At 34.5% G+C, this 24,381-nt stretch overlaps 1 protein-coding gene across 3 annotated transcripts in view; it reads left to right on the top strand.

Annotated features, from left to right (window-relative positions):
• Window positions 1-24,381, top strand: part of ASCC3 (activating signal cointegrator 1 complex subunit 3) — a 280,041-nt gene that overhangs the window by 117,496 nt on the left and 138,164 nt on the right. For all 3 annotated transcript variants that reach the window (XM_062608480.1, XM_062608481.1, XM_062608482.1), the window contains 2 exons: window positions 7,896-8,072; window positions 11,109-11,180. In XM_062608480.1, the coding sequence (XP_062464464.1) occupies window positions 7,896-8,072; window positions 11,109-11,180 (249 nt within the window). The remainder of the gene's footprint in view (window positions 1-7,895; window positions 8,073-11,108; window positions 11,181-24,381) is intronic.

The raw sequence follows: 24,381 nt of genomic DNA, 5'->3' as shown, positions 1-24,381 counted from the left end.
CTGCACAAATACAGCTATACAAGTGCCTTCTCAAAACAGGAATATTCTGATGCATTAGTAGGTCTGTCCTGCTTGTACCTCAAAATATTTGAATTATTGTTGTACTTTCCCCCAGATAAACACTGAATCACAGCACTTGTTCTAAGACTTTTAACATGTGCGTTTAAACTTATGGCATTTTTTTTAATCGCGTGGGGTTTTTAACCTGGAAGGAGCATATATATTGGAATTGCTGACAGCTTTACTCACAGGAGAATGAACAGTATTTATGCATGTTTGCACTTTTCAAATTTTAGAGAATGTTTTTGCAAGTGACTTAAATTGATTTTGCTAAACATTTTGGTGGGAAAATTGCTTTGAGCTCTCATATACTGTAGGTATAACATCAAACAACTTCTTTGAATCAATTTCTAGCTTTGAAGTTTAAAGTTTTAGTGAAGAGCATACTGCAGATATAAAACTGAAATGCTTAAACTTTTTAATAAAACTTTCCACACTTCTGTAATATCTAGTAAGCTTATTAGCTTGAAAGAAAAAAAAAATTGACTGCTTTTAAAGGACACTGAATTATTTTGTCATAATTACTCAGGGATTTCAGTGACTTCTTTGCTGCTTTCAGGTATTTTTTTCAGAAAATACATACGGAATGTTATACTTGAGTGATACATCATTTTTGATGCCTCCTCTCAACTATGTGAATGATAAATTAAATAAAAGAAATTCCATAGTAAAATATTTCTCAGATTCAGGGGAAACGAAGCTTCCATCTTAGACACATGAATACTCTTTTCATCAGTCTCATTCTTCAAATTAAACTTTCAATTGCTTTATATTTTTGTATTAGATCAGTAAAGTTGCTAGATAAATAATAGGTGGGACAACACAGCAGGACAAGCCATCTGGGATATTTCTGGAGTGCATTGATGAGATCTTCCTCCTTCAAACAATAGAGCAGCCCTTAAGGAGAGGCGTTCTGCTGTACCTCATACTCGCCAAAAAGGGAGGGGCTCGTTGGAGATGTGAATATCAAAGGCAGCCTTGGCTGCAGTGACCATGAGGTGGTGGAGTTCTCTTTCCCCTGGAAATCCTCATGTTTCCTTTCTGAGCTTTCTTTCCTCATGACACCTAATTTAAGAAACTTTCCCTCTCAGCCATCATGTAGCTTTCCTTGTTCTGGATGCATTTGCAGTATCTCTAGTTCCTTATTTTCTCCTCTATGTCTTTTTTTGTCTTTGGTTCTCTCTTTTACCTCCTTACCAGAAATCAGAAGCAAACAAGTTCAGAGGTTTCTCACCCAAAGCTAAATGCTGGATTGTTTTCTAATAAAGAATTTTTAGGTGCTTGGAATCCCATTCTTGCTTAAGAAAACTAGAGCAGTTAAAAAAAAATAAAATACAAATAAATCAAAACTGATAGATAATGGTCTAAACCCAGTTGCTTGGACCTATATTTTTTTGTGTCAAATGGTAGTTCACTGTAGTTCCTATATGTTTCATCTGGGACTAGAATGGCATTTGCATTTCTTTTGGCTCTTCATTTCTTGAGTGACTGCTGTTAGTCTTTTGTCTCTTTGATATTCCTTATATCAGTTGATCAGGTTTCTCAGCATCTTCTATTACAGGCTTCCCCTCCTCCCTGGCAGAGCATGGGCCTCACAAAGTCGTTGGTCAGGGTAAACATCACTTAGCAACAACCGAAAACATCAGTGTTATCGGCACTGTTCTAAGGCTGAAAGTCAAAACACAACGCTGCACCAGCTACCAAGGAGAAAAATTGACTGCTACTGCTAAACCCAGGACAGTAAATCAAACAAGCTTACTGAAATCTTCTACAGTACTTTTTTGGTTTCTAACTAGAGTGTTGTGGAGCTTTTAACTGGACTTTCTTATATTTGAGATTGTATTTTTAAAACAACAAAACTGGGTATAGAACTAACACAACTAACTGTTGTGTTAGTTTTGGTAGTGACATATACAGAGGTAGAGTGTTTTCCTTCTGTTAATCAGTTATATCCACTTTATGCCTCTATGAATTGCATGTACTTAATTTGCTACCACATTATGTTCAGAGCTTGGGCTCAGATGCTTGTTCATTAAGTCTTCAAACAAGCCTCTTTATAGTTCCTGCAGAATTCACTTGTTGCCATAAGAATGTTCCCTGAGAACAGTGTCTCATTTTGCAGCTGTGGCCTGTTTTAGAATGAGCTTAATTAAAATGAATTTAGTTTGAATGGGACCATGAACCTAGATTTGTCTGTATGGCTGACATACACATCAGTTATATTAATTCTGCAGGTTATTTTTTTTGAATGGGACCATGAACCTAGATTTGTCTGTATGGCTGACATACACATCAGTTATATTAATTCTGCAGGTTATTTTTTTTTTATTTACCGCATATCATGGTTAAAATTCTTGAATAGAATCAGGCTTAGAAAGCAATTAGAAGCATCCTTTTTTTTTAATTGCTTTTTTTTCAATTATACATTCTCTTTAAAATCTGTTAGTTCATCAGCTTGTGATAAATTTAATACATGTTTTCTTGCTATTCTGTGGTGTTATTTTTAAACAGTATGTTGTGCACCCATATGTCTAATGCCTTACACAAGTCTAGGTCTATCTTGTTATATTTTCTGGCAACCTTGTAGTTGTGTAAAAATGACTTTTCTAAAGCAAATTTTTTTTTTAAAAGAACTAATCTCCATTTGTTTGGAAAACGTTACGTATGAGATATTTGATTTAATATTCAGAAGCTTTTCTGTTACTTTGCATGGAAGTGATGTCAGAAAGTCATTCTGCATGTCATTTTTTGTTTTTGGTATGTGAACATTTTTCCATTTCTGTGATATATCCATGGAGTTTAAAAGGTGATAGTGATTGTCATATGGTTTATGTTCTTTCATAATATGGTAAAGCAGTTAAATTGATTTGTAGAAAGGTTCATATTTCTTTTTGTTTCTTAGTTCAGGAACAAAACATTAAACACAGCATGAAAAGACATTCTGTCATTCAAGAAAAACTGACCTGGCACTGTGCAGGGCATAGAAATCTCTTAATAGGTATATTCAGAATGTCATTTCTTAAGGCAAAGTATTGCGTATTTAATATTTCACTGAGGGAAAATAATATGGCTTCTAATAGTGCTTTCTGCATGGTTACATTTTTTCAGTACCTCTAGATTTTTAAATATGTTCTAAGTGGAGGACCGAGAGCACGGTATTTTCAGGGTTCACTGGAAGCAGAGTAAAACTCATTTATAAAATTACTTAACTAGATGGTTGCCTAGTAACAAATGCATTCTGTGCAGAGTGTTTGAGTTGTAGATAACGTCCTATGTGGAATCGTCAAAACAGTATTAGTAATTGCATTTTTACTGTGTACTTTTGATTTTACAATTTTATTGGGTTTTCCATTTTTATCCCTAAAACTAGGAAATTACCACCTGTGGACTGATGGACAACTTCTTAATTCCTTCATTAGGCAGTAAACAAGATATCAATAAACAAGTATACACTGGTGAAACATTCTAACAAACTTCCTAGTCATTCTTAGTCATTTTGAAATGCCTTTAATTTTATTTCTTTATGTTCTTATAATTTCTCTGTGGATTTTTCATTCTTTTTCTTGTTTTTTTTGAATAATGGCAAAAACAGATCTTGTGAGAGGCTGAGACTTTTATTAGACATTCTGTGGGCAGGGTAGGATCTAGCTAATAACTAACGTGAGTCCCGATATACAGTGCTTCATTCTTACCACTGTTGATTCTGGAACTCAGGAGCCTAAGTTTCTAAGTCTTCTTGCATGTGTAGTCTAAAAACTAAGAAATGCTTCTGCCTAATTTTCTGTGTATCTTGTCCTGTGTACATCTGAAGGGCATACAGACTGACTGAAGATGACTGTTAAATTGTTCCTGGGTCATCTGAATATCAGATTAATTTCAAACCAGTGGACAGTTCTTCAAAGATTAGAATATATAAACTTGTCTGCTTTACTTAATTCTGTGCTTGAGTTAAACAATTAGGGATATGCTTTCCAGCTTGATTGTAATTCATTCTGTGAATGTGATATTTTAATGCATGGAAATGGGAAGACTGCCAAGTTCACAAAGTTCAGGAAGAACTTTAGAAGTCAGATAAAGAGTATCGCTATGCATACTCTGTATGCACTCAAGTGGCAGCTGTAATGTAATAAGATGATATGCAAATCTTAAAACCTATTAGGAAGAAAATTATCCTGCTGTGATTGATTTACAGTCTAGAGAGGCACTTCTCATACCTGTACCTTTATCGATTACAGTGTAAGCACAGATGATGCTTGAGAGCTATCTTCTGTTTATTTTTTTCTGTGTGCATGGAATTTCATGGTGTGATAATCATGTTCTGCAAACGTATATGGTGAACATGTTTTCAATTCTCCGCATGCCATCATGAATGCTTCTGAATTAGATATACTAATTAGATATGTCAATTAAATATAGTTATGGCAATTTTATTTCTTACTTCCAGTGTATCATCAAATCAATAAAATACAGAAAAGCTTTCAGAGAACATGATGTGAAAAACTGTGACAGTTAGTTTTTCCAAAGAAAGCCTTTTAAGTTCCAAATAGTGCTTATATTTTTACTGAGATGATTAAACACATATGAAGATTAAAATGTTTGTGATTGTTTGGCAGTAGTGAAGAAGACACACTTAGCTGTGTACCTCCAGACAGTGATGCAGAGAATTTGTCATCCAAAATGTCTTTTCAGTAATTTTTACAGCGGTTTCAGGAAAAGAATATATGTTCACAGTCTCTTGAGTATGAAGGCATAGTCTCTAAATGGGACTTTGAGGAGCAAGTAAAAAGTGATCCAGCACAAGAAAAATATTAATGTTTGAATGGACTGTATTTACAAAGGGCATCTTCGCACTTTCAAGACTCATTTTCTTTAGAAGCATATGAGAACAAAACATACTAATGCCTGCTTTTCAAGGGAAAGGCAGAAAAAATTTATGCCGAGAACTCTGTTCTAAAAATGTGTTAAAATTCTACAAGCTATTACAAAAAGTATTTGTAGTGCTTGAATAGATAAATAATAGATAAATAACTGCATTATAATCAGAGAGAAAATGCAAAATAAAGTACGTAGGTACATGTTATGGTTGCACACTCAGGTAATTTATATTTCAAACTTTTATGTTTAGCACAGTTTTAGTCACTGCTCTTTGTATATTGACATATATAATTAAAAGATTAAACAAACTCATTCCATATATGTATGTGATGATATGCAGACACATAAAGGTTTAGTTTACAGTTCGAATTTGATGCAAGCATAAAATAACTGGGAGAATTGTTATGATACATTTTTGTTTTTTAAGGTAAATGCTTTTTACTTCTTGCTGCTTGGGTTTTTTTAAATATATATTAATTATTGATATTTTGTGCTGCGAATTGGATATAGAAGTAGTTGGTAATAAATAGGTTTTTATGTTGTTTTTTTGGATGGTCTTGAAAGGAATTGGAGAAATTGATGGAATTATTTACAGCCATAATATTTTTCAATTAATTATGAAGACCAACATAATGTTACTGTAGAGCAAAAGACATTATACCCTGATTTTGTATAGCACTGAGACTTGATTTTTGTGGCTTGATATAAATAGGAAACTTAATTGTCCAAATAATTTGCAAATTTCAGATTTATAAATTGAAAAAAAATGTAGGCACTATACACATATGCATATGTGAGGTATTATATAAAATATGCAAAAATGTGGTTTGCTTTAAAATGCGCTCTGCATGTTAATAACTTTAATAAACTGTTTGTGTTAACTCTGCTGTGGTTTTCATGTGGAGTTGTAATTCGTTGTAATTCAGGGTTTTCCATCAGCTCCTTAACTGCAGGGCCAACTGCCGGAGCAGTGAAGTTAAATGGCTTTTTACAAAGGTTTGGAAAGTGGCAAGTCTCAGTAAATTGTAACTGTTCTCTAGGCATTGTTTATATTTTGAAAGAAAACTGACAAGCAGCTTGCAGTTAATTGCTGTAAAAATCCATACTTCCCTGGTTATTAAGCAGAGTTCTTGTTAATTGTTTAAATACTTGAAATGTTTTCCAACCTTTTGATGGAACTGAGCACACTTTCAAACTAGTGGTTTTAGATTCAGGAGATTTGACAGAAGTTGTTACTGAAGTTAGCAAAATTAAATAATATTTTCCAGATTGGACTTCAGTTACGCTTTCAAGTTTTTGTACTTATTATGTGATTGCGAAAAAAGTACAGGATAAGTATATCAGCAGGTGGTTACTGTTCCTTCAGATTCAAGGGTTTTAAAAAAAAAAAAGTGTGAGAAAGTACCCCACAGACACCAAGATCAGCGCAGAAGGAGGTGGGGTTCCAGGGGACTGAGGCAAAACCAAACCCTAAAAAAACAAACAAGTAAAAAAGAAAACCAGTTACCACACACTCACACACGCCCCACCCCACCAAATCTGGCATTAAAAAGATGTGTAAAAATGGTAGTGCTTCTTTGTCCTTCAAGGTGCTTTTATTCCCAGCAGACGGAATATGTTTTAAATTGCAATCTCTCATTTCTCCCAGTCATCTCAAAATTTGCCTTTACAGATGAGATTTTGTTGTACATGGGATTCCCCTTGCAAAGCTGCTCTTTATATAAGCGCAAAAGGGTAAAACAAATTATTTTCTGCGGTGTTTAGTTCATTACATCCATAGTTCGAGCATCCAGATTTTTGCCAGGCAACTGAGTGGTTTGTTTTGTCTGCTTTATGTCTGTAGAGTTGTGGGAGGTGGTTTCTTTGGGGATTTAGTTTATTATTTTGGTGCACTTGTTATTCCCCAGGCCCGTGTTAGGTATGGTGTCTTTTATCTTCCTTCAGAATGCTCTACATATACTTTTTAATAGTCTGTTTTGAAAACTTTTAATTCATCTGATTTAATTACATGGCACTTCCGTTCACTTTAAGTCAAACACCTGAGTGATTCAAAAGCTATATTCTAAATAAAAACCTCATAGTTTTGAACAGGACTTAGGTAGGTGGAAGTTACCAACCATCATGAGACATTGAGAACCTCATATATGGCTTCAGTTATAGTGTCTAAAAGACCTTTTGATGAAAATTGCTGTGAACGTTGCTCCATAATAATTATGCTAGTAAGAAACTTGTGAGCTAGCCAACACAGCTTTTAGTATTGCAGAGGAAATGGGAAAATTCTTGCATACTTTCTTAATTCAAGTCTTTTGGCTGGTTTCATTCTTTTTGAAAATTACCTCGAAATACATATAATATGCAGGCTTTTATAAGGAGCAGGGTATTTAAATGTAAAGCACCATTTATGTCCCTTATTGAATTGGTAGGCATGCAACGCAAATACTTGGGGAATTATAATAATTTAAAAAAAAAAAAAGGAAAAAACGTGTGTTACAGAGGAGCAGGATAGATTGTATAAGAGAGTTGTGAAAAGGTCTAAGCAAAAGCCAGGACTAAGGAACTATGTTCTTTCTTTTCAGAATTGAGCTGTGGTTTGGACTAAGAAAGAAATAATATCAAATTATCTGTCCTAGTTTTGCCTATAAATTGGACTTCTGCTTCTTAACACAAAGCCCATTTTACTGCTATTGTTCCTCCATGTCAGTTAATGACTGCTAACCTTCTGGAGGGCAAAAGTACAATAAAACAGAAAGATGAATAAGCAAAATTTGGTGGAAAAGCAGAGTGCTCTGGTTTCTCCAATATAGGATAATCACTAACTCACATCTATTGTTCACCTTTTGTAGAAAGTATTAACTGCTTCTTTCACATTACTGTTATATAAGGGATGGTTTAAAACTCTCTGCTTTATATCTTGGCTTAAAACACTTAGATCATTTGCAGGTTTTCTGTTTTTTAAATAGGTTGAATCTACGCAAAGTATGATTAGGATTTTGGGCCTTTCAGCTACATTACCCAATTATCTGGATGTTGCTACATTTCTACACGTCAATCCCTATATTGGACTATTCTACTTTGATGGCCGTTTCCGACCTGTACCACTGGGGCAAACCTTTATAGGAATTAAGACAACCAATAAGGTAAATGCCAAAGGGAGGGTTGCTGTTTTGACCATACTTAATGTACGCATGTGTAGAGGATACTGGTTTATTATGCTACAGGTCTTTAATGAAGCATCTTTTCTTGTGAATAAAGATATACATAATTTAACAGTGCTTTAAGAATCATGTTTCCTTCATTTACAGTCTTGTAAATAGGCTTTGTTGCAGTTAGATACAATGGCATCTAGCTTTGCATTGCTTTTGCTTTGCTACTAAATTTGGCTTGATGAAGGAGAAAACATCACCCTCAACTGCAGACTCACTGTAGCAGCTGATTATTCATATTTCAGTTTTCCATTTTGCTTGAAAAACTGGTGCGCCTTGCTTGACTGTAAGATGCATGAGGAATATAATACTTCTTTATGAAATCTGTATATATAGAGAGAGAGATAGATACAGATACATGCAGTACCATCATGTGCATTAATATTAGCTGGATACAAGTTGCTGATGAAAACCTTTAGCATGCTAAATCATTAGCTATCATATGTCCACATTTGATAGAAAACACACTAAAGTGGTCCCAAAATAAGCTTCTTTACTCTGTGCTCTCACTCAGTTTGGGAAGCAGTAAGGCCATGGTCAGATATAATATTCTTATTAAAAATCTTACATGCAGTGCCACTTGACATGTAAATTTTAATTCTTCTTTAAATACAGGAATTAATAGAAACACTTTTCTTTAAGATTTTGCATGCACCCCACTAGCTGATAATTAGAATTTATATAACTTAGCTTTTAGAAAATCTTACTCTGCTATAATTTAATTTAATAGAAGTCAAAACATTTTCAATCAAAAGTTAATTTCATAGCTTAATCAATAATACCAGGGATTTTGTTTGTTGGGTTTTTTTAAATGGACATTGCCTTTTTTGCCAGGTTATTTAAGTAGTTCATTCTATCTGCAGCGCAGGAAAGAAACTTATTCTACAACTGTAGGGAGCCATTTCAAGTCTATACACAGAAGAGTAGTTTACCATATGGTGTTTATTGTGATTTGCATATTTTAACCTTCATTAATTGTTTCAAGTACCTTCACTGTTACTTGCAGTTGCTTTTCTTTAATCTTTTCCTGATACTTTGTTTTGCATATTTAGTTTATTTCCACTGTGTGGTAAAGACTTCATTTCTTCATACTCACTCTGTAATGCATTTGTGATTTAAAAATCAAATAGATATACAAATAATCCTATAAAATCTTAACCAGTTAGGTTTTTAAAAAAAAAGAACAAACAAGCAAGTGGAGATGAGGAAATACTAGGAGGTAGTATTTATTCTGAAATACCACAGCTTTTTGCTTTTCAGAAGAATGTCGTTACAGATTTCATAAAGTATATTTTGCAATTAAGATCATACACTTCATAGCAAACAAAAAGTATCAAGCCTGTTTGAAAAAGGATTCCATACAGAATAATACTAATGCTAAAGCTGAAAAAGCAGTAATATCAACATCCTTCTGGTCTATGTGAGAGGAGGAAAGCAGAACATCAGCAAATGCAATCAGTGCAATGTCTATGTCCACACTGATGAGCTGCAAAGAAGTAGAAGACTGTTAGTTGCTGTAGGTAGATGTTTTGCCTCTGCTTTCTGACATCCTTTATCCAGAAAAACTTCCCCCAGAACTGGAGCTGATTATCGATTTGTGGAATCATATGCAAACTGTAGTCAAGCTTTCAAAGGCAAGAATAGCATGGTGTGCTTATTATGCATAGAAGTTAGCCAGGGAAGCTCTTAAAATTCTGTATGTTGAAATTCTTAGAGCGTATGGGGCCAAGATTAAAGTTTGGCTTCTTCAGTCAGAGGTCTGTTAATGTCAGATTTTTTTTTTTAATGTCAGTTATTTTTCTTGGTCCATGTTTATGTTTTCCTCTTTAGGTATAAATGCAAAGAATATGTAAAGTTACCTTTGTATGTATGTAAATATGTATGTCCTCATGTGTGTTTATGCACTGCTCATGTATGTTTCTACTTAATGATTTTTACTTGTTATTATTTGAAAAAATAATTAATTAAAATGCTGGCCTCTCATTTTCAGAATACTTAGACTGTCTACCTGTTTCTTCCACATATGTCCATATTGTCTCATCTTTTTATTACTATGCTTGTACGATTATCCTGTTCCCTCTAAAGCTGTTTTAAAGATGTGATTGTCAACTTTCAGCTATTTTAGATTACTCCAACTACTAGATTTCCATTTTCAAATTTTTACATGTTTTGTTCTTGTAAGAATTTCTTTGTGTCAGAATATTTCATTATAAAAGATGAATGTACAAATGGCGAATGGAGTGATTGCTCTGATTTGGACTTTATTTATTTTTATTTGTTACAACCTTAATACAGAGCTGCATTCAAGTAGATACATGCTATTTATATTGTGTTGCATTAAAGAAATAGAAAAAATATTGAGGTGGAAGAATACTTTTTTTTTCAACTGAACTCTTTATTTTGAACTTTTTATTCTTCCTGAAACATTTTATTTATTCATAAGTAGAAGCTCTGTATACTGTACTCCCACTGTTTCCCATACATGACCCAACTGTGAAGAAAAAAAATCTCTGTGACAAAAAAACTGACAATCAGTAATTTCCTGGATATATCTGCAGTGTAAAATCGATTTTTATATTACCAAATGTAAGGACTTAATGTTAGGTAAGATGACATATTAAATGGATATTTCATCAATATCCTGTAGAAGTAAGATTTCTTAATACGAAACAGATAATTTAAAAGAATAGAACTGGCTTACATCACTCTAGTCAATAAAAGCACCAACAAAGTCATGGAATAAATTTTCTATCCACTGCCCTTACTCATATATTGTCTATTTGTTTTCATTTTCTGTTTGTGAATTTAATACCAAAATGATATTGTTAAGAATGGGAATCTGTATATTGTAAATTTAATTACATAATCACATTTTTTCATTCATGGATCACTGTAAATTGTTTGATATGTAGTAGAAAATCTGTAAAGACAGAAACACGTTTAATATGTAATACGATGCTTGTTTTTCAGGTGCAACAACTGAATCATATGGATGAAGTATGTTATGAAAATGTGCTGAAGCAAATAATGGCTGGACACCAGGTATTAATTTTCTGCTTTGGTTTGCATTCAGAACACATATAATGGAATTAGTTTTGATCGTCACAACTCTAGATTAAGAATTTTTTTTAATTATTTTGAGATGTGTCACTTCAGAGGTCATGTCGAATCTTGACACTTTGTAAAAACAGCATGCAAGAAAATCTAACCAGGCTAAATGATGTTAGCTTCTATCCAAGGTGAAAATTCTTGGTCCTTTACATATCCCTTAAAATAATTAATGTATATATATATGTCACTTTTTAAAAAATGACTAGGCAAAGTGGGTCAGTGATTTGGAGACCTTACACTTAGGTACATCTAATGATTAAAAAAATGAAAAGTATAGCACTTAGTTATTTCTTAGGCTTTCCCATATCTATCAAATTCTAGTATCTCTTGTTAAAGATGAGCGATGAAAATTATGCAGGGTTGAAGATATGGGGCACAAGGGCTCAGCATCTGTCATTTGAAATATCCTGGGGTTTGTGTTTTGTTTTCTTTATAAAGGAAGTAATCCTTCATTTTGTTTTAAAATAGAGATTTCTGCAGCGACTTTTCAAGCCTTATATTCCCCTCCATTAAGATTATGGGCTTAACTCATTTGCCTTGAATAGTTTTATCATTCTGTTGTTACTGTGCTCCTGCATCACCCCCACATGATGTCACATTTCTGCTAGAACTTTGCGAAACACAGCAGTTTAAGCAGGAGGAGTTGTAGCAGGTATGGCACATGTTCGGAACAGGAACAAACGCACTGTGATCCTTGAAAAGGCTTTTCATTAAATAACTTCCATATAAAAGGGGGAAACTTTCCCACACAGTCACACTAAGAATTGCACGTTTTCCTCTTTTCACATAAATGCAGATTGTGGAGTTTTTGAAAGATGAACAGTTGGTTTATGACTTCAGGGGGTGGAAATACTCCAGCAACAGCTTCTTAGTCCTCCTGCTCCCCTGCTTTAACACCATTCTTCCACTTCTCTTCTGTTGTTGATATCAGTTACTGTTCATTACATTCAGAAAACTTTCCTGAAGATTACATATGGAAGTGCTGATATTTTCTTGTGAAGATTGTTAACAAAATTTGTTGGCAGCACCAAGGGAACTTTATTTTTTTCTCATTGTCAATTATGCACGTACCTTACAAAATAACTAGTACTGAGGTATGTTAGTTTCTTATCTTTCATTTCTTATGATTTTGTGTGTTTTCACTTGCTGTAGATAAACCTATGAATAGTAGGTTCTTCAAATCAGTATGTCTAAATAAGTAACATATCTTGGATTCTCAGCACGAAGTTTCGTGCTGTTCCAGCGTATTTATTGCACCTTTCTCCCCCTTTTCACGCTGAGGAAAAATTTTCTACAAACATATATAATATTATTTTAAAAAATTCAAGTACAATAAGTTGTTTAAGTCTAGCAGGAGGTCGTTTTTTAGCTTTCCTTGAGAACAGTTAGGAAACACAAATTCATACTCTGAAATGAATCGTATACAAACACTGGTATACTGCATTCGAAAATGCAGAACTATGCATATCAGATCATTGCACAATACAGTTAATTACAGTATGTTGTGTTTTACCAAATACTAAAAATTAGGAATTTTTCCTTCTAATGAGTGTGCTATGAAAAATGATCTGTCAAATCTTTAAACCAACTGCAGATATTAAAAAAAAGTAATAAAAAAAAGTCATGTAGATATACCTGCATTGAGCTGCTTGCACCATAGTAGCAGATGAATATTATGAGTGAATATGATGAATATTATACTAGGAAAGTTTTCTTTAGTGTCTTTTCACAAATTTGAGAATAGTCTTTGATCTTCTAAAGTTATCACCATCTTCAGATTTTCTTAGTTTTAAGAAGTCCATTAACTTGTATCCACGTTCACCATAGCCTGTTACTGTCATGCTCTGTGTGTGCAAAGTTGTTTGCTTTTTAACAAAGCAGTGATTATTTCTAAATGTTTTTCTTAGAAATATGTATTTATACCTTCTCCCCTAATACTTCAGAGGAAAAAAAAATCTACTGCAGTTGTTTATCTGTATGGAATTCAGGGCATGGTTGGAATTTTATCATTATTCAGGCAGTAATGTATGACAGACACAGATCTCATCAGCTATGCTCCAGAGAGCCAAAAATGTACCTATTTTGTTTTGTTCTGAAGGACAAGAAGGCAATACCAGAATTAGAGAAAAATACTTTTCCTCTTCTAAAGTTCTACAAGTTAATGTACACCTTCCAGTGGCCATGAAACTTTCACAGTGTTGTCCCTTAAGACTCTTTACCAGAGTATTTGGAATGTCTTAATAAATCAAATTCAACACTGTTTACTGTTCTGTTAACTCATTTTCAAAGAATTCTACCATGCCAGAACCAAATAATTTACTCTTATGGAAGTCATGCTGATGTGTCCCGGGCATATTATAGGTTACAGTGATTGACAAAGTGTTCTTAATAGATGTATGTATGTTTTCATTTTTTTAAGACTGAGGCTGGTAAGAGGTAGTTGCATTCTACAGGCATGTGTTTTGACAGATGGAGAGAAGCTTTTTATGTTGATTTTTCAACATTCATCCTCTGCAAGACTTCAAGCTCTTCCTGGCTACTGGGAAATTAAGAGTTGGTGATTCAGTCTTTAATTTTGATCCATCTGCTCAAACTAATGAGATATCTCATTTGTAGGCTTCACTTTGAATTACCAAATGCAGCTGAAACTGTAACATTTGTCTTATAGCATAATTCTCCTCTTGTTTAACTTGAGGAAAGGTATAATGATAGATGGCTTGCCCTGCTGAGTTTTCTAGGGGTTTTGTTACAGAAACTTTTTATCGTGACTGAAGGATTAAGATCCAAAATGTCCCAAAGGTTTCCAGCTTTGTAAGTCAGTGTGCTCTTTTTGTAGGATTACTAACAATGTAGATCTTCATTAGGAGTTTTCTCTGTCAGATCCTACCTCTTAACACTGCTTTAAGTGGGAACCTCTCCTGCTGGTGAGTCTGCTTTCCTGGGACTGCCCTTCTGTACTTGATATTAGCTGGTGAATATTTGTTTTCATGTCATACTTCGAATTTATTATGTTCTAATATTATCTAAAAAGATGTTAGACCCCCCCCCAGACTGATTTATGCTTTTGGAGTTTTATTTCTACCTCTTAATAAACAAGAGTCTTTAAATAAAGAATCTTTAAATAAAGAAAACCCTGAAATGCACACCATTCATCAGAGAATATGACTCCACACTCAGTTGCAGATATTTTTGCCAGCAGTTATCTTCTTGGGTACTGTTCCCTTGAAGACTGGGTGAAGGCACAGTCACTGAAAATTGCCATTCCCTCAAAGTGATTACAGCTGTCTGTTGTCAGGCAGGCACCAGTAGTAGGCCATGTGCATTAACAGCTTTAATTCAGCTACAGAGCTGAAAAAGCTTCTTCACACTTTACAGCCCTGTGAGACAGGCAACTAATGGCGACAGTTTTTGGGGAGCAGGTAGAGCTTTTCTGAGGCAGCTTGTAGGGAACCTCATGAAAGCAATGAACGCAGTGAATGAAGACCATATGAGCCCACATAATTTTTATAACAAATTGAAACATTGCATTATTAACCTGTTTAGGACACTGCATGCTGGCTTTATTGTAACAATGTATGAGGGGAAAACCCCCTTGTCATGTTATGCTTTGAGAAATAGCAATGTTTTTAGAAGTTTTAAGAAATAATATTTTTATGGTGAGTTTGTTCTTTCTTTTCCTCTGAAACAAATCATATGTAAATTTTAACTTTACATTAAAGCTCTTTAACTAAAAGATACAGAGCTGTTGCTTTTTGCCAAGTTTGAGTTGCTTAAGTTAGTATCTGACAGTATTAACTCTTTTTGACTCTGATCATTGCTGTTGTTGTACAGGTTCACATCCATTATATCTCCTGATGACCCTTTGCTGTTTTATCCCATTACCTTGATTACAGAGAGATGATCATAAGTTTTCCCTTTGTCCCTGTCACCTCTTAATTACTTATGCACTTAGGAATTTTGTTAGTATCTTAATTGTCTTTCTTTTTTTTTTTTTCCTTTGTGGTCTAAACATTCTCTCTTGTTAAAAAAAAAAAAAAAACGGTAAAAACCTGAAATTGCATAAGATTTCTTGGGATCTTGTTGTTAATTTCTTGCATTAAGAATTGGAGAGTTGCTGAAGTTCTTTGAAAGTTTTCAGAGGAAGTACTTCCTCAAACTGCACTCGTAAAACTCCCTCGTTTTTGCCATGTTCCCCAGACTACTCATTTTGTCTGTTTCTGCAAACTTTTCTATTTTTTTTGTTCCTTATAGCTGATTCTCTTTGATATTACTTAAACCTTCAAAGGAAGTCCTGTGTTCTCTTTGCCCTTGGTGTTTTTTCAGCGGGTCTTCTGTATTTACTGTCTGCGTCTTACTTCCCTGTATGTTTTTTTTTTCTGACCTCCAATACTCTGTTACTTTACTTGTCTTCAGCCACAGATACCTATGTTTAAGTCCTAAGTTTACCCAATGCAATTTGCTCATTTGCCAGTTTGGCTATTTATTACAGTTTTCAACTTGGAGAACCTTTGGCATTCTCCTGTCTTCCAAACCATCTTTTCCTTTTTAAGATAATTAATATCTCTTTTCCCACTGCTTCTTAGAGATTTCTGTTTAACTGTGAAATGGCATATTGTCTGGTTTAACTTTTCTTCCATAGATCTAGTATTCAGTGAAAATCATCAAAAGTTCATTTTCTCAGTGAGCTTGGTATTTTCAGTTCCTAGCGAAAACCAGACTGTATAGTGGAATTTCCAACATCTTTCTGTGGTCCTTCTGCACTTTGGTGGTCCTTCTTGCCTTTGCTGTCTGCGTGGGCATTGAGGCTCAAGGTATCAGGACGTAACTACTGAGGGCACATCATGGCTTTACAGGAAGTGGTTTCAACATGCAGCGAAGGGCTTTTTTGGTGGCTTAAGATGCCAGGTTGTCTGTTGCGAAGAACCTGGGTTTTTGAAACAGTAAATAGCTATTGAAAACCTCACCACAACAACCAGAATTGAATGCAGTAGTAGTATTCCTACATATTTAGCAACAATTCTGGTTAACTTGAGCAGAGCAGGCCTTAGGTACTATAAACCAGTAGAGATAGAGCAAACTTTTTAGAATTAACATACTCTTTCAAATCGTAAGTCTCAATGTCACAGATCAGAAACAAGTTACACTTGAATTCATATAGTCAAAACTGGTTCTGTGCTATATATTGCACATAAAGAATTCACTTTGTCTGTAATTGTTCTCTGTTTACAATAATTGACTTGAATGTTGCAGGACTAAGAAGAGTATCTTCTTGCTTTTCTTGCAAAGCTCTCTTAAACCAAAAAATTAACAGAGTAGGTATTTTAAATCTATTATATTAAATTGTCAGAAGTGAATTTGACAGGTATTAATTTCATCTGTAAAAATGATGGATTAAATTTCTTTATTATCATTTTCCAGCAGTTATTTCATTGCAGAAGCCATGTGAAGATAAAAGTTTAATAAGCTTAGTTACTGCAACATTGACAATGCTTTTATAGCTATGTCATAAGATAAGATTTAGTAGACCAGTATTTTCTTCAGAGGTCTGTCTGGCACTTAGTACCTTGAGAATTAAGCTTGTCCTAGTAGTTTTTCAGGGTGGAATAGTGTTTATGGCATACCTTGGACAAATAACTCTGAAAAGTTACTGGATTTGTTAAAATATATTCTTTATCTAGACTGGGTTTTTTTCCCTAGATTTCCATCTTACAGCCTAAAGAGCTTATTTCAGTCTGAGTTTTTGTAACTCTATCTATGCAGATTGCTTCTTCTGTATCACCTGGTTTAGCTTATTTGCATATATATACATGTATATATTGCTTCTATTTTATATATGTACACATGTAAGTATATAAAACATACACAATCCAGAAGATAAAGTGATCTGGCAGAATATGTGGATTATGGTTGATGATTTTGGATGTTACTTCTGTGTTAGCTGATTAAGAGAAGGCTTGAATTCTTTGAATAGTTTTCTGTACTATTTCTTTTGCTGTTTTTTGTACTATTAGGGCTCATTTGTATGGTTTCTTTAACAAAATCATAATAAACTAATCCATTGATGATGTGCTATTTTTATGTTCTGCATCTTCATCTTCTATTTATGCACTTCATTTCCACATTAACTGCCTTTTAGCAATTTTAAGGATATAATAATTAATATACTCTTATGCCTGAATAAATGAAACTTCATATCTTACTTTAATTAAAAATACTATATTGATATGCTGTGTAGAAGATGCTGTTAAAAAAATGTCATATACCAGAGGTTTCATGTTATTGCTGAATGGTACATATGTAGTATTTTCCTTTCCATTTTCTCCTCAAATCTGGCTTTAAACATTTAGTAACTTGTCAACTGTCTATATGAATGGCTGAGGAAATTGCTGCAAAGGGAAGCCATAACAACCCATTAGTCTTCAATTAGGTACCCTTCTAAATATTTGTGTCCTGTATTTCTGTGCCTTATGCTAATTTTTGCATATACATTTGTAGCTTGTTCATATATGTGTATTTCATCTGTAAAAATGATGGATTAAATTTCTTTATTATCATTTTCCAGCAGTTATTTTGCTGCAGAAGCAGGGTGTTCATGATGAATATATGTAGACCAGAAGCACCAATTTAATCTTTCCATTAATTATGAGTTCATGAGGTGTTCAGCTTGCCTCTGTAGTCGCACAGCCGTATAATCATGTGCATAGTATCATAGAATAGTTAGGGTTGGAAAGGACCTTAAGATCATCTAGTTCCAACCCCCCTGCCATGGGCAGGGACACCTCACACTAAACCATGTCACCCAAGACCTCGTCCAACCTGGTCTTGAACGCGGCCAGGGATGGAGCATTCGCAACCTCCCTGGGCAACCCATTCCAGTGCCTCACCACCCCGACAGGAAAGAATTTCCTCCTTATATCCAATCTAAACTTCCCCCGTTCAAGCCTGAACCTGCCACCCCCTGTCCTGTCACTACAGTCCCCAATGAAAAGTCCCTCCCCAGCATCCCATACAAGTGTTTCACGTAGCAAGTGCTACTATTTAGAATTATTCTTCAAACACTAAAATGAACATTGAATCACTGAAACAAAAAGTCAAATTTAATTCCAAATTAGTAACTTTTCATAGCCAAAAATGATATTTGAATGAAATAATAGTGTTCTCTTATAGACGTACAGCTTACAAGTGTGGTAAGGGCAGCCTGACCAGTCTTGCAGCCTAATGAGATGACTTTTATTTAACTCCATGTTAAAAAAAGCTGCTTTCAAACACAGGACAGCAGATTGTTTAGTGGTCTTAGAAGATTTAGGAAGTTAAGTCTGTGGATCCCTACCAGCTTCATATTGTTCTCCATTAAGAATTTAATGGCAAGGATGAATGATGCTCCAGAAGGGACATGCTGAGGATTGTCAGTGGTCCAAAGCTTTTGAAAATCCTTGCTCTGAAGCCCTAAAAGAAATGGATCTTTGTGCTTAGTTTATTTAACAAAATAGACAGTATGAACTAATAAACTTCCTGATTAGTGTCATTAGTATACATAACTTCTGTATATTACTCAATCTAGCATGATAACTACTATCCACCAAGACCTTATGCCTATTGCACACTTTTTAACAGATGTTACTACAGTAATATAGGATGCTACAGATAATAAGTTATTTTGAAAAATTCATGAGGATGAGAAATACATATTCTTATCAATACACTAAGAAATTTGTTTTGACTTTATACTTCTATTCACAGTCCTTAGTATGATATTTCTCACATATGTAGTGCTGTGGTGTTGATAGTTTTCTTTGTGGTTACCGCAGAGATGACTCCACAGAGAATATGTTAACATTTATATACTTTCATGTATTTAATCAAGATACAGTTATAATATTCTTATATAGGAGAGGATATCTTGAAAAGGGATAGGTATATAAGGTATGGGTTTATGAGGGACATTACAATTCTAGCACAGTATGCCACTGTTTGCCAAGTATAGCATAATTTAAATTCTTCATAATTTTTTTAACTTCCACATTAAAAGCATTGCTTATACTTGAAGGCATTTCTTCAATTTTCTGATTATTAAAGCCCGTTGATTAGGAGAAAAGGAATCTGGATATCTGGGTAATGGTCTATGTTTTTAAATTAGTACTGACAAGAAATAAGCTAGAAGACCTGACTTTTCTGTTCTTTAATTGTTTAGTAGGTTTATTTATGTTACCTTACAAAACCAGAAAATATATCAGTTGACATGGCAATTTTCTTAATCTTTTTATGTAAGTTAAAGGAATGGGAATAGATATTAAGATTTCTCCTGTATCCTCTATGCTCCTTTCCTTCAGTAAAGCTGAGTACAATCTGCTTCTCACTTTTGGCTCTTGCATTTTTCATAGTATGGATGGTATACATACAAGTATGAATAGTTTTGGAAGCACAAGAAGAGATTCAGTAGACATGGCAAGTAATATTCTGGAGCAACATTTGTCAAAAGTAAAATTTATTATAATGTAGAAATATTTTCTTGTACAGAGTCAAGACAGTTAATGTCAGTACAGGACATGGGGAAATGCTTGAAATAAGTTATTGCATTATCTTTGCTAAAAAAATGCAGCTAAAAGCTGCTTATAATTTTTAATAATAATTGTCGTTCAAGTCCATTGGCATCTGCAGAAATGCAGTTTTTAACTGCCTAATGACATATATTTGCATATTAACAGAGTAGCTTTTCTTGCTTAATTTTCTATACAAGAATAGATATTGCTGTTACCATTTCTAGCCTGTCAGTTAAAATTCAGAATAATTAATACTGCCTATATTAGACAGGAAAATGTTGTTTGGCTGGCTGTCTTACTGAATAATTTGCCCTCTACTTTCAATTTAACTCTATTTTTCTTCTGCGTTTTGTAGTATAGTTGGCTAATGCTACAAATTGAAGATAGCATAGATCCCATTATACTGTTCTGAAACATGTTTCCTTTAGTATCCAGAATCCATATTTAAGCGTTGATTCCATAAATGAGCATTTATTTTATAGGCCATCCAGTATAATTCAAAATATAATGAACTAAGATTGTACACATACATTCTTGCCATTTTAAAAGTAATTAATAATTTAGTACTTCCTAATATAAATTAAATCAGATGTACCAGTCAGCATACATTGGTGGAAGATGTGTATAAGTGTTGTATATGTACAGGGCAAGAGTCGTGAAGTTTCATATGGGTGAGTACTTTTTCCTCAGAAGCATCCTCCCGTTAGTCCTGCTGCATGCACACTGACTGTTCTTCATTGTAGAAGTTTGATATCATCAGTCTTCTATTTTAATGCTAGAGGCTTAATGTCAAATCTATGCATCCAGAACTGTTTTATCCATAGGTTTGAATGGAAATGACACCAAACCCCTATATCTTTCATTTTTATATAGTGACAGAAAACACAGTGTCATGTTTTATGTGAGCATTAACTGAGTGCCTCTCTGAAATGCCTGTACGCTACTACATGCAGCATATGGAACAAAAAAGGAGAAACTGGGGATCCACATCCAGTTGCTAAGCTAAGATCATATTGAGATCAAAGATGTGATGTGATACTCACATGTCTGAGTGCTGTAGTGGTGGTTGACAGTCTCTTGAACAAGGTCACACCAGGAGAGCAAGAAACTTAGTTGTATGTGAAACACAGCAGGAGTACTGGAGTTGTGCCTAGGGATGGATGGTAAGCCAGCTGAGAGCTTAGGAAGAGGATTATCCAGCAGCCAGACTGAGCAACACTACTGTGGGAGTTTCCTGTAGACCCGTTGATAAGGAATACAAAAGATGAGGCCTTCTTCAGACAAGAAGGAGCCTCATACTCACTGTCCATTGTCTTCCAGGGGGACTTTACCACCCCAGTATCTGCTGGAGGGGAGTACGGCAGGGCAAAAGCAATACAGTAATTGTCTGGAGTGCACTGATGACTACTTCCTAGCACAGATAATTGAAGAGGGGGTTGATGCTGTGCCGGGCCTTGTACTTACAGAAATGGAAGGGCAGGTTGGGGATGTGAATGCTGGAAGAAGCCTTGGCTGCAGTGACCATTGAAATGGTGGTGTCCTGGGTTCAGGAGTAGCAGTCATTTTTCTCCTTCTTAGTAACTGGTGCAGTGCTGTGTTTTGAATTTTGGCCTGGGAACAGAGCTGATAACACTCATGTTTTAGTCTGACCAAGGACTTTCTGAGCCTCATGTTCTGCCAGCAAAGGAGGGAAGCCGGGAGGAGGCAGAGACAGGACACCTGACCCAAACTGACCAAAGAGGTATTCCATACCACAGCACATCATGCCCAGGATGTAACGGAGAGGGACCCAGAAGGGCTAGTTCACTGCGGGGTTGGGCAAGGTATCGGTCAGTGCTTGGTCGGCTAGGGGGGCGAGTTATCGGTCAGCTGGTGCTGAGGTGTTGTATTCTCTTCCCTTGTTATTTCCTTTATCGTTATTATTATTGGTGGTAGCAGTAGTGATTTGTGTTATACCTTGGTTACTAAACTGTTCTTATCTCAACCTGTGGGAGTTGCATTCTTTTCGATTCTCCTCTCCTTGCCTTCAGGAGTAGGGGGAGGGCAAGAAGGGTGGGAGTGAGTGAACAAGTTGCCTGACTGGGTTTAATCTACGACAGGTGGAATTCAGGATTCTGAACAAGTTCTGAGTTTAAAAGTCTGTATTAAAAAAGGGAGAACTTTTGCTAGAAAAAATAAAACAAGGAGAGAAGAAAGACAAGGAAAAAGGAAGATAATAAAACCACAAGCAATTAAGTTTATATTAAGAATAGAGTTACAACAATAAAGACTGTAACAAGTCAGAGTAGACAGAGCAAGAGGTGTGTCAAGAAAGAAACCTCAAGAGAAATGAAAATAAAGAATAAGAAAGATGGTAGTATTTCAAAATGTGTATGATAGTAGAGCCTTTTTTATGGATAGTTTTAGAACATAAAAGGCTAAATTAAGGAAGGGCAGATAGGAAAAAAGTTAAGAAAGTAGTTCCAATGTAATGTCTTTAGCATAGCTTTTTACATAGAATTCCAGGAGTAATAATAAAAATTAGATGGGACTGTATGATATGCTATTCATTGGAGTGGGCACATCTTAAATAAAAAGTACATTTCCACATTAAAAGAAATACAAAAAATGCAATTATAGGAGAGATGTCTTTCAAAAGTAGTATTATTACAGCTAAATAAATGAGCAAGTGCACATTATGATGGTAAAAATATCTGTAAACTAAATAGGAGTTATTACCCTTAAAAGATGGTATCTTTAAATAGGAGTATAATTAGATAAATAGGTATGTTAAATAGATTATTTTTTAAATTAGACTCTGTACAGGTTCTTTCAAAAATCCTTTTTTTGTTTAAACAGGGATAATCAGAAGTAATTTATGTAAGTGAATAATTAAATCAAAACAGCACAGAATAATTAATGGAAATCTATCAAGAGTTCAAAATAGATTACATTACAGTAGTGATTAGTGAGTGGTGGTTGATGCAGCATTATAGATTTCTTAGTCATTGTTATTAGTTAAGATTTTCTGTTAAAATGCTGCATTTTAAATATATTAAAATAGCTTTGTTTTTCAGCAGTTTGCTAAATACTTCTTTTGAATGCAAAGATGTTTTAATGGTAACTTGCAATTTTTATTTTCTTTTGGCATTTTTGATCTCTCTGACTTGAATGAAAACTCCTGTATTTTAATGCACATTATATAATTTTATATGATGAGTAAATGCAGTCTGCTTTTAAATTGTGAAGAATCTACTATAGAAAAGGAAGGATAATGGAACGCCTCATTAGAACTAGTTTGTAGGCACTTAGTAACCTTTCAGTTTTCTGCAATGTAAAATATCCTAATAACACATGCAGATTATATCAATATTTCTTTTAAATACAAGATGTGTGAAAATGAATTAAACTAATTAGAAAATAAATTCAAATTCTCTTGTTGCCTTGGTAAGTGGCACACCCTGTTCGGCTTTTTCCATTCCCGTGGTGTTGTTTAATACAGAACTTTAATGCAGAGCTTTGTTTAATAACAGAGAAAAAACTTTACTATGCAAAGTACAAAAATCTGCTAAAATAAAAGCAAGGCTTCTACAGTAAACTTTTTAAGCTTTAGTATAGATCATCTTATAAAAAACTCTTGTTTTGTATACTTTGTTGTTCTTTTAGTTACTAATTCTGGATAGTGACTTTAAATTATTATGATATTAGTCAGATGAAGAGGTAACCACATTTATACACTGTCATGCTATCAGTTAGAACTGGTAATCAAGACATTCTGGTTTTGCAGTGAGTATTTTTGATCAAGAGCTATTAGTGAGCTGCGTGTGTTACTCTCATATTTTCCATGAAATATACTTTTCATTCTGTAAATGCTAGGCACTGGTATTTTGAACTGTACCTTGCAGTTGGGGATAAATCACTACAGAAGAGAGAAACAATTTTATTATTCCTTAGAATGAGGCTAGACAGCAGTGATTTGTACTTAGTCCATGAGATGGTTCTATTTAATGAGGTGCAAAGGATGATGTTTTTAACATAAATAGTTGCAGTCTGCATTCCTTGGGGAGAAATGTTGAAACCTCATTAGGAATTGAGTTTTTATAAAATACTTGGAGGAGTTTTCCTGCTGACCATAAGGGAGAAAATGGTGGTTAGATTGATCTGTTGATCCATATCCCTGTTTATTTCAGTAGAAGTAATACCCGGGTCAAGAACTGATTACCACGTAAAAGAACATGTCATAAGGATTTAGCTGCATGAAACCAAACAATGTCTTGCAGCTGAAATAAAGTATATATACTTGCCTCTTAACTACATGACTAATACTGACATTGCATTAAACAAATTCATTGTTCCATCTTGATTTCCTTTAAAAAATGGGTGGCAAAATGGGTGGCAAAACCTAGGCCTTCTAGAGTAGGTGTTAAGTAACACAGAACTCAGGCATTCAAGTGACCAGCACTCTAATGAGATGGAAAGATAGTGTTTCACTAAAAAGATGAATGCACCATTTTGGAGTTATCCTAGAGAATGGTAGTTGGAATGATGCCTTTTCCAGTAGCAAAAGTAAGTGCAAGTATCTTTGCTGTCCAAGGCAGAAAAAAAAGGTATTT

The sequence above is a fragment of the Pezoporus occidentalis genome, unplaced genomic scaffold (assembly GCF_034315485.1).
Source record: "Pezoporus occidentalis ecotype Australia unplaced genomic scaffold, CSIRO_AGI_Poc_V1 ctg13, whole genome shotgun sequence".
In the NCBI taxonomy this organism is placed as follows: Eukaryota; Metazoa; Chordata; class Aves; order Psittaciformes; family Psittacidae; genus Pezoporus; species Pezoporus occidentalis.
This window is presented reverse-complemented; position numbering and strand designations above follow the sequence as displayed.